This window comes from Camelina sativa, chromosome 16 (genome assembly GCF_030686135.1).
Source record: "Camelina sativa cultivar CO46 ecotype springtype chromosome 16, ASM3068613v1".
Lineage (NCBI taxonomy): Eukaryota > Viridiplantae > Streptophyta > Magnoliopsida > Brassicales > Brassicaceae > Camelina > Camelina sativa.
In genome coordinates, this window is record NC_141895.1 from 22,308,693 (window position 1) to 22,321,597 (window position 12,905).

At 34.2% G+C, this 12,905-nt stretch overlaps 2 protein-coding genes, 1 long non-coding RNA gene and 1 pseudogene across 8 annotated transcripts; 3 read left to right on the forward strand and 1 right to left on the reverse strand.

Moving 5' to 3' along the window:
* Positions 1–2,204: 2,204 nt before the first annotated feature.
* Positions 2,205–4,322, reverse strand: LOC104751263 (uncharacterized). 4 transcript variants are annotated; one of them, XR_761756.2, is made up of 7 exons: positions 4,037–4,322; positions 3,694–3,795; positions 3,450–3,597; positions 3,202–3,272; positions 2,972–3,059; positions 2,694–2,817; positions 2,205–2,593 (listed from the first exon to the last, which is right to left on the reverse strand). It is a non-coding gene; the product is annotated as an uncharacterized LOC104751263 (long non-coding RNA). The 4 variants fall into 4 exon arrangements; XR_002035793.2 differs by having other exon boundaries at positions 2,205–2,610; positions 4,037–4,318; XR_002035794.2 differs by having other exon boundaries at positions 2,205–2,614; positions 4,037–4,293.
* Positions 4,323–5,924: 1,602 nt separating this feature from the next.
* LOC104751264 (putative ADP-ribosylation factor GTPase-activating protein AGD8) lies at positions 5,925–8,000 on the forward strand. 2 transcript variants are annotated; one of them, XM_010473179.3, is made up of 6 exons: positions 5,925–6,242; positions 6,368–6,469; positions 6,623–6,998; positions 7,085–7,264; positions 7,339–7,542; positions 7,667–8,000. In XM_010473179.3, the coding sequence occupies exons 3-6, from the start codon at positions 6,666–6,668 to the stop codon at positions 7,763–7,765; spliced, it is 816 nt and encodes a 271-aa protein (XP_010471481.2). In that variant the 5' UTR covers positions 5,925–6,242; positions 6,368–6,469; positions 6,623–6,665; the 3' UTR covers positions 7,766–8,000. The 2 variants fall into 2 exon arrangements, with proteins under 2 accessions (XP_010471481.2, XP_010471482.2); XM_010473180.3 differs by having other exon boundaries at positions 6,093–6,242; positions 7,085–7,258.
* Positions 8,001–8,273: 273 nt separating this feature from the next.
* LOC104751265 (CLAVATA3/ESR (CLE)-related protein 13 pseudogene) lies at positions 8,274–9,081 on the forward strand (annotated as a pseudogene). Its single transcript, XR_015585350.1, has one exon. The product of XR_015585350.1 is annotated as a CLAVATA3/ESR (CLE)-related protein 13 pseudogene (transcript).
* A 298-nt stretch (positions 9,082–9,379) lies between these two features.
* LOC104751267 (uncharacterized) lies at positions 9,380–12,797 on the forward strand. The gene is made up of 5 exons (XM_010473185.3): positions 9,380–11,543; positions 11,642–11,789; positions 11,885–12,032; positions 12,126–12,344; positions 12,434–12,797. Exons 1-5 carry the CDS (start codon positions 9,884–9,886, stop codon positions 12,635–12,637), a joined length of 2,379 nt encoding a protein of 792 aa, XP_010471487.2. The 5' UTR covers positions 9,380–9,883; the 3' UTR covers positions 12,638–12,797.
* Positions 12,798–12,905: the final 108 nt, after the last annotated feature.

Consider the following 12,905-nt stretch of genomic DNA (forward strand, 5'->3'; position numbering starts at 1 on the left):
CAATTTGCTACGTCCAGAAAGCTTTAAAGATTTGTTTACCATCCCTAAAAATCACCACATGATCTTTCTCTGTGTTTTGTCTCCACTTGCACAGTTCTCACAATCACTTCCCGGAATGTTACCCATCCTGAAACTACTCCAGCTCAAGCATTCTTAATTTTGAAGTCCTCTCAGGATCCTTGACCGAAAAAATAACTGCACTTTGGTGACATGGGTGGTGTAAACCTCTCCGCAAACAGGGATGTCACACTTATGATCGTTCTCTTTTAAATAATTACTTGTTAGGCAATATTTTTAATAGAGATTGGATAAAAAATTTAGACAGGATACCCAAATTCTTTTTGAATATTTAATTTTTATTTAGTTAGTTGAAATTATCCAAAAAGAATTACAATTTTAAAAACTATCTAACTATTTTTTAAAAATACTAAAATTCTGAAAATACCCGTTCCAAAGTAGCTAATTACTTCACGAAATAGAAAGTCTTTATTTGAATATTTAATTTATATAGTTAGTGGAAATTATACTTATCAAAACTTCTCAAAATATTTTCAAAAATATCCATCTCATATTAGTTCTTTACATATCACATAGTGAACCTTTCAAAAAAAAATCGTTTAAATGTAATTTTTTTATTATACGATATATCTGTTTTCGTCTCACATCCACTACTTTTCATTGTAATATCATAAAAGACCGGGACTTAGTAATAATTTCATTTACATAATACATCAAATTTTTTAGTTTTATATGTTTTATGTTTAGTGGCACACAAAAAAAAAAGTTTTTTCTTTATTAAGTGTTTACAATAATGATTTCTCGTGAAATGTAACAAAGACAGTGATGATGAATTATAAAATGAGTTGTTTAGTCATGGACTGCTGATGGTGGAACAATAAGAGACTTATTGTCTCATATTTATTTATGATTTTTTTTTTCAAATTTTCGATAAACATTAATAACATGATGTCGTGGTTTTGTTTAATTTAAACTCTTTCATATAAATTAATTTAATATTAACTTTATTTTTTCCAATAAATTCTAAATTTGAAAAATGAGTTAGAATCTTAATTATTTTAAATATATAAAATAAGTATTTGTACAATATTGATATTAAATCTAAATATTGGATTTCAGTTCAGTTTTAGTTTGAATTATTATACATAATAACGTAGACTTCTCTACTTTGTAACAGGAAACATTTCCTGTCCCATCCCATCCAATCCAACGTTGTCTTCACCAGTAATGTATCCATCATAATTTTTATGTCCTATGATCGTTTTCTTTAAACAATTACTCATTAGACAATGTTTATTAATTAGATTTGGTAAGAAATTAGACTGGATACTCAAATTCTTTGTTGGATATTTAAGTTTTAGTTAGTTCTTTGAAATTATCCAAAAATGAATTATAATTTTCAAAAACTATCTAATTATTTTCAAAAATATCAAGAATTCTCAAACTACATTTTCCAAATTAGGTTATTACCTGTCGCATAATCAACCCTTACCTAAATTAGTGAAAATTTGAGGCTTGAATTTAAAATTCCTATAATTTTTCAACTCCATACTTGTATCTACAATTTATGTTCTCTTTTTGTTTTTTGAAAACTCGTTCGAATATAACATAATTTAATTATCCGTTTTACCCGTTTTAGTTGGCATATACTATTTCTCGCCCTAGTACCATAAATAAACTGGACTTAATCAAAATTAGTTATGGATTCTAAAAGTATATGTACTTAGTAAATTAAATTACTTCAAACAACCCTAGTAAGACATATATTAGGTAAAACAATAAACTATAGGGTGTCTTTAGTCAAGTGGTTACAGCACCACTTTTGCGACCGATCCCACCGAAATTCGACTCTACTAAGTCGCATTACTCCGCGTAGCATCACCCTGCATAGTAGGAATTGGCTATGAATCGGGCTTTGTGGATTCAATGATGACAAAAAAAAACAATAAACCCTTTCAGATATTCAAATTCTAATGATTAACATAATAATCAAAATTATTTTGTTATGTGTATATTTTGTTATGTGTATATTTTCTAAACTAATCAAAATATTTCTCAAAGTTTGTTTATGTTTGGTAAATCATGTCCAGTCCCAGGGAAAAAAAAAAGATATCCAAATTATCATTGTTGTGAAACAGATATATCATTTAGATTTGATATTAATCTTACGAACAAACAAAATGATATGATGTAAAAAAAGTTAATAAAAAAACAATAATGTGAGTACAAAAATATTCTCCACTTATCATTTGGATTTGGCCTTAAGAGAACCAAATATATTGTGTTTGTTTTATTAGAATAGACTATACAGTGAAAACAAAAAAAACATAGCATCTCACTCACTCCTCTTCTTCAGCCTCTTCTAGCAAACTCACAAATGGCTTCAATCCCTTCACTAACGTTTGCCTTGCAATGCAAACCCAACGCACACCACTATTACATCAAGTTCACCTCACTACCTCAGGAAACACTTTCAACAGCTTAGCATCCTCATAGCATTGCATATGTATTTTGTACATCAGTCCCATCTCCATATGACCACTGCTTCAAAACATGTTCAGAAGCATCTTTTCACCTACCACAATATAGCGACTATCTAAGCTTAGTTAATACCAAACAACATATTCTTGCTTCCAAATTACAATAACACTTCAAACAAACAAAAATAAACTCACTTGACGTAGTCCAGCATTTGAATTTTGCTGCTGGTTTTCCAAGACCATTGAACAGGTTATTTCTCCATTACAACACAAGCATCGCAAGGTCCAGTTGACGAAGACTCATTGCCATGATGGTGACCTGATACAAAACCACATGTCATTTTAATTTCACTTTTATTATGATTTTTTTACTATAACTAATAACTTTATACTATTCTCATAGAGAAACCAACCACCTGCTGTACATGGACTCAAATAAAACTAAAAACATGAAAACCAGAGAATCAGCTTACATTGAAACCAGCTGTTGTAGATACTTCTTCATTAGATCTCTGTAGTTATTATTTCCAACTGATCCCATGTAAGTTGCACCAACAGCTTCTGCATAAAGCGAGATAGAGGATCAGAAAGCAGTAGATTATATTCATAAGAACAGTAGATCAAAGTGAAAATTATTAAATATGAATCATTGAAAGGGACACATGAAAACACATATTTAAATAACGAAAAGCTGAACACTCACTCTTGGTATCTTGTAGCAGGTTGTACGGCTTTCACACCTTGTCCTCTAAAATCAATTCTCACTTATATATTCTGAAAAAAAAAGAACCTGCAACTTAAATAACCAAATTCTACAAATTATTTAAATAAAAGCTGCAATCTATCTATAACTTAGACTAATCAAACCTCCAATTCAGACAATCCTAATCTGTCTATTAATTAATCAAATCAAAATTTGAAGGATCAACCAAAGGGACCAAGCGAATGTACCAATGACAGGTAAGAAGCAGCCGAATAACTAACGGGGGTGTTGGCTTGGTTGTCAATCCCTTTAAAATGAGGCATCTGATTCAACAACAGCCATGAGAGCCACCCACCAAAAGCCTCTTACTCCCAGAAAAGGTTGTTTTTGTTTTTTCTAATTAACCAATTCACATAGAAATGGATTTTCATCAATATTCATGTGGCAATGTAATATAATTCAAATGGATGGATAAAAAACTGATGAACTTACCAAGCGGAAAGAGATGGGGCAAATGAAGAGAGTGGCTCTGGCTTGATGGTAAACAACGAAGACGGTGGAATTGAGTTCTTCCATGAAATCAGCCGACGTAAACTGCAAAAACACTAACGCTAAGACCACCTTGTATTTCGATATCACCATCACTCTCTCTCTCTCTCTTTAAGATTAAAAATTAGTAGTAATTTAATCTCATCTTAAAATCGTGCTGATGACCAGAGAAAAACCCAAAACCAAAACATATCAAGATTTAGAAAAAAAAATTCACTTAAACCTGGTTTTAATCACCCGACACAGATTAAAAATCTAGATCTAAAAGAGTAAAATGAAGTAATACCCTTAGTATCTTTACGACGCTTGAGTAAATTCTGAATCTTCTTCCTTTGCCTTCTTCTCTTCCTTCAGACCATTCGCTTAAAGTCTCTTCTTCTCACACTTATGCTGGTTCCAATTCTCTGGGAATCGTGGACTGGGTTGGGTGATTAAAAATCGTGATGGTCTTCCTTTCTTTAGGGATTCAGTATCGGAGAGACGAAGATCGAGGGGGCGAAAAAATAATTTTTTTAGGTTTTATGTCTCTCTATTCATAAACTTAGAGAATGAAGGGCTGAGGTGTTTTGCTCAAAATAAAAACGAACGGCTGAGATTATAATATGAAATGAAACCGGGTTAGATCACCGGGTCAAAATGACCCGCGTGTTTATCCGTTTACATGGGCATAGAAATTTCGTTTGTACCCTTTTTAAAAATCGATTATTTGGTCATAAAACTAAGGTTACTTTTTTTTTTTTTTGCCAACAAAACTAAGGTTACTTTATTAAAATGTTTTTCGATTAATAGTAGGGATGTACAATATCATCTTTAACTTAACTTTTACAATTAGCTTGGCCATTGTCAAAATTGTGTCGTTTACAAAGAATATGTTCAGTTTCTTGATTACAGATGGTTAAGTTATAGCTTTCCTTTTGTCCCGTACTCATTTGTGTAGAGACTGAGGCTTTAATTAATCAAACTATAAAATATACATTAAAAGATTAGCAATATGTAAGTTACTAATAAAAATTACATATAGTTACTAATGGACATTGTAATTTCGATTTAGAGAGAGAGAGAGAGAGAGAAGCGAGAAGAAAAATGAAATAACGGCAAGGCAAGTTACTACAACATGCAGAGAAGAAAATTAGTAACACTCTCTTTATATATTAAATGCAAAGTTTGACTGTTTAGTATTCAAAGGATCTAAGTATGTATGTCAGGTGATTTACTTCCATCTATATATATGTTCAAAGCAAAAAATGAACTTCTTGACCAAACAAATTAAATAACCTTATATGGTTTTATTGAATTTTAATTACTTTTTTTAACTCCCATAACAGTTTTTAATATGAACCACACAAGTTTTGTATGAGAAGGCACATCCCATAACAGTTTTTAATATGAACCACACAAGTTTTGTATGAGAAGGCACATCCCAAAAAGTCTCTCAATACGACTAATTGGTCTCCTAGTCCATGCAATATTGTGAAAATTATATATATAACTTAATTATAAAAATTATAAAGATTAATTTGACATAAATATAAAAATCATAGAAAATTACAAGCAAGATAATATATGAATCCCAAATACTTTAAAGGTGAAAAAATAAATTAAATAAAACAATCTAAAAATACTACATTAAATTTAAAATACAGTATTAGAAAAAGACGCATATAGTAATATTTTTTTATAGTTATCTTCTTACATTATTAATATTGTATTGTTTAAAAGAAAATATTTTGTTTTTTTGGTTATAATCTCAAATTCTTCATATTAGATTAATATAAACTTGACACATATTAAAATCTTATTAATGGCTAACCTTCAAAATCTAACTTTATGGCGATGAATGTTCGAGAGATTTTAGGTAGTTTTTAGATTATAGATTTTAGTTTTTAGATTTTGGTTTTTAGATTTTGCAAAATAAATTTAAAAACAAATGAAAAATTAGAAAAAATATTTCGTAGAAGAAATCTCAAAAACTCATTGAAGTGGGATTTTGGATTTTGTTAAGAAATTAGTATAATCTTCAAGAATCTGGATTTCCTATTTTTTAGGGAAACCATTTTTCATAAAATCTTGAATGGTTAAAAAATAGATTTTTGAAAAATCTAAAACCAAAAACCATTTGAAAAACCACATCCAGTCAAGGCCTATATAATAAGATCTTAGAATCAGATTTTTTTAAAGAAAAAATTTTAAAAGGGAAAAAGAAAAAAAAAAAAAGAAGAGAGATTTGAATGCTGGAGTTAAGATAAATGTTTTTAATAACTAAACTCTTTTTTTTTTATTAAAAGTAAAATTTAATTGTTTTAATAAGTGATTTAAAACTAAATAGCAACACTTAAGAAGATATGATTAGTAAAAAGTGATATCCTATTATCATATTGTTTCCTCTCTGCAAAATCCCTAAAAGTTCGCCGACAAAGATGGCTGCTGCTTCTGACAATCTGACCGATAAAGATATTGTTTTCAGAAAACTCAAAGCAAAATCCGAGAACAAGGTTTTGATCTACTTCTCTATTCGATTGATTGATTGATTGTGTGTGGTGTTTGTTCTTGATCTGAGCCCAGATTGTCGATTGGGAATCATAACTGTTTTTTGTTTATGGTTCTGCTTCGATTGTAGTGCGAAGAATGCTACCTGGGCATCGGTTACATATGGAATATTTCTCTGCATCGATTGTTCAGCTACTCATCGGGGTCTCGGTGTTCATATCAGCTTCGTTAGGTAAAAACATTTTATTTTATTTTAATTTTGTATTACACAACAAAATCTTTCTTACTCCAATTCAGCATCTGATTCGACTCCTCAACAAATCCAAATTATATGTTCTTAGATGAGCTTTTTTTTGTGTGTGGTAATTCTCCGGTTTGTTTCTAGATCAACGAATTTAGACTCATGGAGCTCCTCAGAGCTCAGGGCAATGATGTTTGGTGGCAACAAACGCGCTCAGTGGTTCTTCAAGGAACATGGATGGACAGATGATAGTGGCAAAACCGAGGCTAAGTACACTTCAAGAGCTGCTGATTTGTATAGGCATCTTCTTGCTAAAGAAGTTGCTCAAGACACCACTAGTTCTCGCCCCGTTGTTACCTCAGCATCTAATGCCAAGAAAGAATTACCTGTCAAACATGCAGCTACTGGTGTGACTTCTTCGCCTATAGCTTCTAATGCAGTTATTCACACTAAGTATAGGAAACAAAACATTGGTGCGAAAAGGATGGGCAAACTTGGTGCTCGGAAGCTGACTACCAAGGTAAACTCTTTCCGATCATTATCTTGTTCAGATTGAGATATCAGATTTTTCATTCATTTTTATATACGGCATATGATAAAATGCAGCCAGATGAAAGTCTGTATGAGCAGACACCGGAAGAACCTGCACCACCGCTTATTCCTGCAGCTAATAGCAGCGGAACCAAATCATATTTTCCTACTTGGTTTGAGTACTATGCCCACTGGCAATCTAGCCATGTTGCTGAACCACCAAAGTCGACATCATCCTCTGATGAGGAGGTCTCCGTAAGTTTATGATGTCAAACTCTTTTTGCAGTGTCCCTATGATGTCGGGTTTGATATCTATATCTTGTTCACAGGACAAAAAAGGTTTATGGTCGTCGGTAGTGAACATATCGGCACAAATTAAGGAGGCGCTCACTCCAGGAGATCCTGATGATATTGTCAAAGTTAATTCTTACCGTATGGAAGTGACATCGTTAAAGGAGCTATTGCATTCCTCCGTTGCTAAAACCATCCCTCGTGCCACCCGTATGCAGTATCTCTACGATGTGAATGACCTAGTAAGTTTTATCACATGTGAATCTCTCTCTATTTGGATTCTTGAGCCTTTTTTGATTTTTTTTTTTTTACTTCCAACCTAATTGTTCTGATAAACATAAGTTTTGGTTTGGTTGTTTCTATCAGCTCTTAGTGGCATTTACTAGGCTTCGCCATCATCCTGTATACTGTCCCATAATTGTGAGCCTCCGAAAGGATGTGGTGCTCTTAATGAGTGAGCAATGAAAAGAGATATGCCGGGGAAATTTGTTCTATCAAAACAAGTCAGTCTAATTAACAAAGGACCTGAGATTTTCCAGGATGTAATACGCATCGGTGTTCGAGTACTATAAACTCTATATTTTATTCATAAACGCGTGTGGAGTGACAAAAATGCATAGGTTGTGGATTAATTTTCGCTAGATGCTTTTGTTTTTGTCTCATCAATACATGAAGTAATGAATCCGTCCTACTATCTTCATCTTCCGGTTTTAAAAGAAACTTACTGACTATGCGCAACAAGACAATAAACATAATCTAAAACCACCATTTCGTAATTCCTAATTTCTTTTATATTTTGTAATCAATTTTGCTATTTTATAAGTGGCTCGTTAATGAGACAATCTTGTTTGTTTTGTTCATATTAAACAAAAACATCAATAATTCAATGTGCTAACAAAAAAAAAAACTTAATATATATCTTATCATAACTTGAACTTATTATGCAATTTAAATTTATGTTCCACTCTTTTTGTATCTTGTTAATTAAGCTTTTGTACATTAAAAAATGTGAAAATAAAATAATAGTATATGATGAGAGGTTTGACTTTAAATGAACTACAACTTTAATGAGCCCTCTTCTTCCTTGAACGCAAAGGAAGTTTCTTCGTTGGAAAACGCTGTCTCCAATTCACATCTCTCTCTCCCTCTTTCTCTGTACATAACATACGTATAAGTGTATATATATTAACACTATATTTCCTCTGTACCCTCCCTTCGATGGTCCTATGATCTTTAATCTCCATGGCCAAAAATAAAGTCTCACGTGTCTTAGGGTTTCTTCTACGGATCTCTCTTCTTCTTCTCTTCGTCTCTATTTCTTCTCTATTTGTTAGTTTCAGCTCTATTTCTTCTCCGGTTATTATCTCAACGCCCTTTTACTACCAGCCGGGAAGAAGAGCTTTGGCGATGAAAGAGTTTGACTTCACACCGTTCTTGAAAGATCTTCAACGGAGTAATCATCATCGGAAAGTATCTCCCCCTGGAGGATCAGAGATCGACCCGAGATATGGAGTTGAGAAACGGCTCGTCCCATCTGGTCCAAACCCTTTGCACCACTGATTGTCTTCTTATTTTTTCCTTTTAATTATTCTTTTCCCCACAAAGATATAGTAAAACACGTATATTAATTACTAGAAAGATTAATTTATAGTACGAAGCTATTATTCTTTCTTGGTACGTATATGTTCTTGAATTATTTTTTCTTTCTTTTGTCATGTGAATTTTTTTTTTCACTATTTATGTAAATGTGTAATGATGAAATTTAGTCATCTTTTTACATATTTGTTTTTTACTTAAATTATTATTTGGAGAATAGGTTGTAATAATAATAAAACATCATGGTTTGATGATCATGGTACACATTTGTACCCCAAGATTCAACCTCTACCGTTTGTACACATTTATTGTGACTTGACATTAACCAAAGCTCAGTTAATTAAGGGAAATGAAATGAGTTGGCTTTGTAGAGGTGAATCTGGACTGTGGAGTAGATCGATCGATATTAATAAAGTCACGTGAAGCGTTGACTTAATTAGTTTCCTTTTCCATATATTGTGCAAACTTTTCTCCAAGGCAAGTGTAGACAACGATGAAATGAGTTCGTTCATGTGCTTCTCATTTCGCAAACTACAAACTACACTTCATTTATTATGTCCTCACTGAAGTTGAAACGAGACATTTATTAATCGCTGTAATGATAACAAAGAGACATTTAACAATCGGTTTACTTCGAACCATGCGGTTTTATCTCCGGTTTTCTTGTTATTTGGTTAATCCTTAACCACAATCAAATCTTGCAAGTGTCCGTCTCGGCTGCGTTAGCCAAATCCTTTTTTGCAGAACGTTTGTTGGGGGTTTTGTGAATAATTTGAAGCTATTGTTCGACTTCGTCGCTTCTGTATCTTGGTTTGCATATTTTGAAAGAGTCAATTTGATGACTTTATCCCGAAATTTTCGTTTTTTCACTGTTATCTCAGCGAGAAATTTTCTGGGTTTTCAATTCTGAATCAAACCCTATAATCTGTTGTGGTGATAGGGCTTATACTTGATGAGAATCTACTGAATCAGTCCTAGTTAAGAGAGATGGCGAGAAAAGCTAACAACAGTTTTTTCCTGGAAGAGTGGTTAAGGACTGTGAGTGGAGGAGGTAGTGTCTCTGGTGGTGACTTGGTGAAGCAAAACTCTGCTCCATCAGCGAGGTCAATTATTCAAGCATGGTCTGAGATTCGCGAATCTCTTCAAAACCACAACTTTGATACACGTTACCTTCAAGCTTTGAGAGCTTTGGTGAGCTCTGAGTCCACTATCCATGTTGCGGATCCCCAAGCAAAGCTTCTTATTTCTATACTAGCTTCACGAGATGTATCTCTTCCGTCTGAGTCTTACACGCTTGTTCTTAGATTGCTCTATGTGTGGATTAGGAAAGCGTTTCGACCGTCTCAAGCTCTTGTTGGTTCTGCGGTTCAGGCTATTCGTGGTGTTGTTGATGATAAGCGTGATATCCAAGCAGCGTTTGTAGCGCAGAGCGTTTTGGTCTCTGGTGCGTTTGCTTGTGTTCCTTCTCTGTCAGGAGACTTGAAAGTCTTATGCTTGGAGTTGCTGTGCAGGCTTTTGGAAGATGAGTGCTCATTGGTGGGATGTCAAGAAGAACTTGTTCCTGTAGTGCTTGCGGGAATTGGGTATGCTTTATCTTCTTCGTTGGATGTTCATTACGTTAGACTATTGGATTTCTTGTTTGGCGTTTGGTTTGAAAGTGAGGGTCCTCGTGGCAGTGTCACTTATGGTCTGATGGTTCTTCATTTGATTGAGTGGGTTGTGTCAGGTTATATGAGGTCTAATTATGTCAACAAGATCTCTCTTTTTACAAACGAGGTACTAGAGACTTCCAAGGAAAAGTATACTGTTCTTGCTGTCTTCATGGCGGCAGCTGGGGTACTGAGAGCTTCCGCGGCAGGATTCAGTCGTGGTGCGCAGAGTTTTGAGATTTCTAAACTAAGAAATTCAGCTGAGAAGCGAATAGAATTTGTAGTTCAACTTATAGTTTCCAATGTTAATGTTACACTGCCAACTACTCAGAGAGAAGGTCACATGTTGAAGTACTTTGCTATAGCATTGGCTCGATGTGGGCCTGTTTCTTCCTCTGCTCCTCTGCTTTTGTGTCTCGCTTCTGCATTGATAACTCAGGTATTTCCTTCAGGCCAGATATATGATTCATTTTGCAAAGCTTTTGGCAAAGATCCTATTGGACCAAGACTCATATGGGTCAGGGAGCATCTTTCTGACGTTCTCTTCAAGGAATCAGGGGCCATAACTGGGGCTTTCTGCAATCAATATTCATCAGCAAGTGAAGAGAATAAGTATATTGTGGAGAACATGATTTGGGATTTCTGTCAAAATCTCTACTTACAGCACCGTCAAATTGCTCTGTTACTTCGTGGTATAGAAGATACATTGCTTGGGGACATAGAGAAAATTGCAGAATCATCTTTTCTTATGGTTGTCGTCTTTGCGCTAGCTGTTACGAAACAATGGCTAAAACCAATAGTGTCGAAAGAAAGAAAGATGGAGACATCAGTTAAAATATTAGTTTCGTTCTCCTGTGTAGAGTATTTTAGGCATATTCGTTTACCTGAATATATGGAGACAATTAGAGAGGTGATTTCATGTGTCCAGGAGAATGATGCTGCTTGTGTATCATTTGTAGAGTCCATTCCTACCTATGACAGCTTAACTAATCCGAAAGGTTTGAGAAATCAATTGTTTCTGCAATTTCCATATTCATAATTTTCTGTAGGCTCGTACATTAGTAAGATTTGAAATATTTTTTTGTTCTTTCTGCAGACTTGTTTACACAGCGGATAGAATACGAATGGTCAAGAGATGATGTGCAGACATCTCGAATATTGTTTTACCTTCGCGTAATCCCAACTTGCATTGGACGGTTATCTGCTTCTGCCTTCAGGAGAGTTGTTGCATCAACCATGTTTTTGTATCCTATGGAAAAGATCGATCGATATGTCTTTTACCCTGTTCTGTTTAACTACGAGTACCATCTTTTTTATTCCTTAACAATCCTGTGGCTAGATATATTGGACATCCTAACAGAAAAGTGGCGCGAGCATCTCATACTTTATTGGTAGCGTTTCTCTCTTCAGCGAGTGAGTCAGAGGAGGACGAAAGAGACCAACTCAAAGAACACCTTATTTTCTATTACATGCAACGATCTTTGGAGGTACCTAAGCAAACAGAAAAATGGATGCAAGCTAGCTCTGTTTCGGTTTATTCATCATCAATACTAATATATGATTTGTTGAAATTACTGCAGGTTTATCCTGAGATCACACCTTTCGAAGGTTTAGCTTCAGGCGTTGCAACCTTGGTCCGGCATCTACCTGCAGGAAGTCCTGCTATATTTTATTCTATTCATAGCCTTGTTGAGAAGGCTTCTACATTTAGCTCTGAATCACTGCAAGGAAGAAAGTCTGATCCTGGTAATCAGATATTTGAGCTGCTTTTGCGACTTGTCTCTTTGGTTGATATACAAGTAAGTTTCTTCCATTTAATTGAGCTACTAGAGCATGACTTATGTGCTCCGATGCTAATACTATGTGCTTACATACTTTTGGGGTTCAGGTGTTGCCATATCTGATGAAGTCATTGGCACAGCTAATAATAAAATTACCGAAAGAAAGACAGAACATGGTGCTTGGTGAATTGTATGGTCAAGTGGCTGAGTCAGACGATGTGATTCGCAAGCCATCTTTGGTATCTTGGCTACAGTCACTGAACTACTTATGTTCTCATAACCGTGCTGAAGGCTCAGCTGCTCGGCTCTAGGGATCTTCTTATATGCTCATAGTTTTCAAACATGTGAAATAGAATAAAGTTTGTATGAAGTATACCATGGAATTATGCCATAAGACATTATTATAGTATTATGATGTTAGCTGTTAGCACAATCTATTATCAAGTTATCTACCCATCTGGTTTTAACAAAGCCTGCGAAAGGAGAACTAAGCTCAAACATTCACGAAAAACTGAAGGCAGACTATGATCAAGTTGCTGAAGATGTCAAAGAACTTGCTTCGTCTACTGTGTATAACAT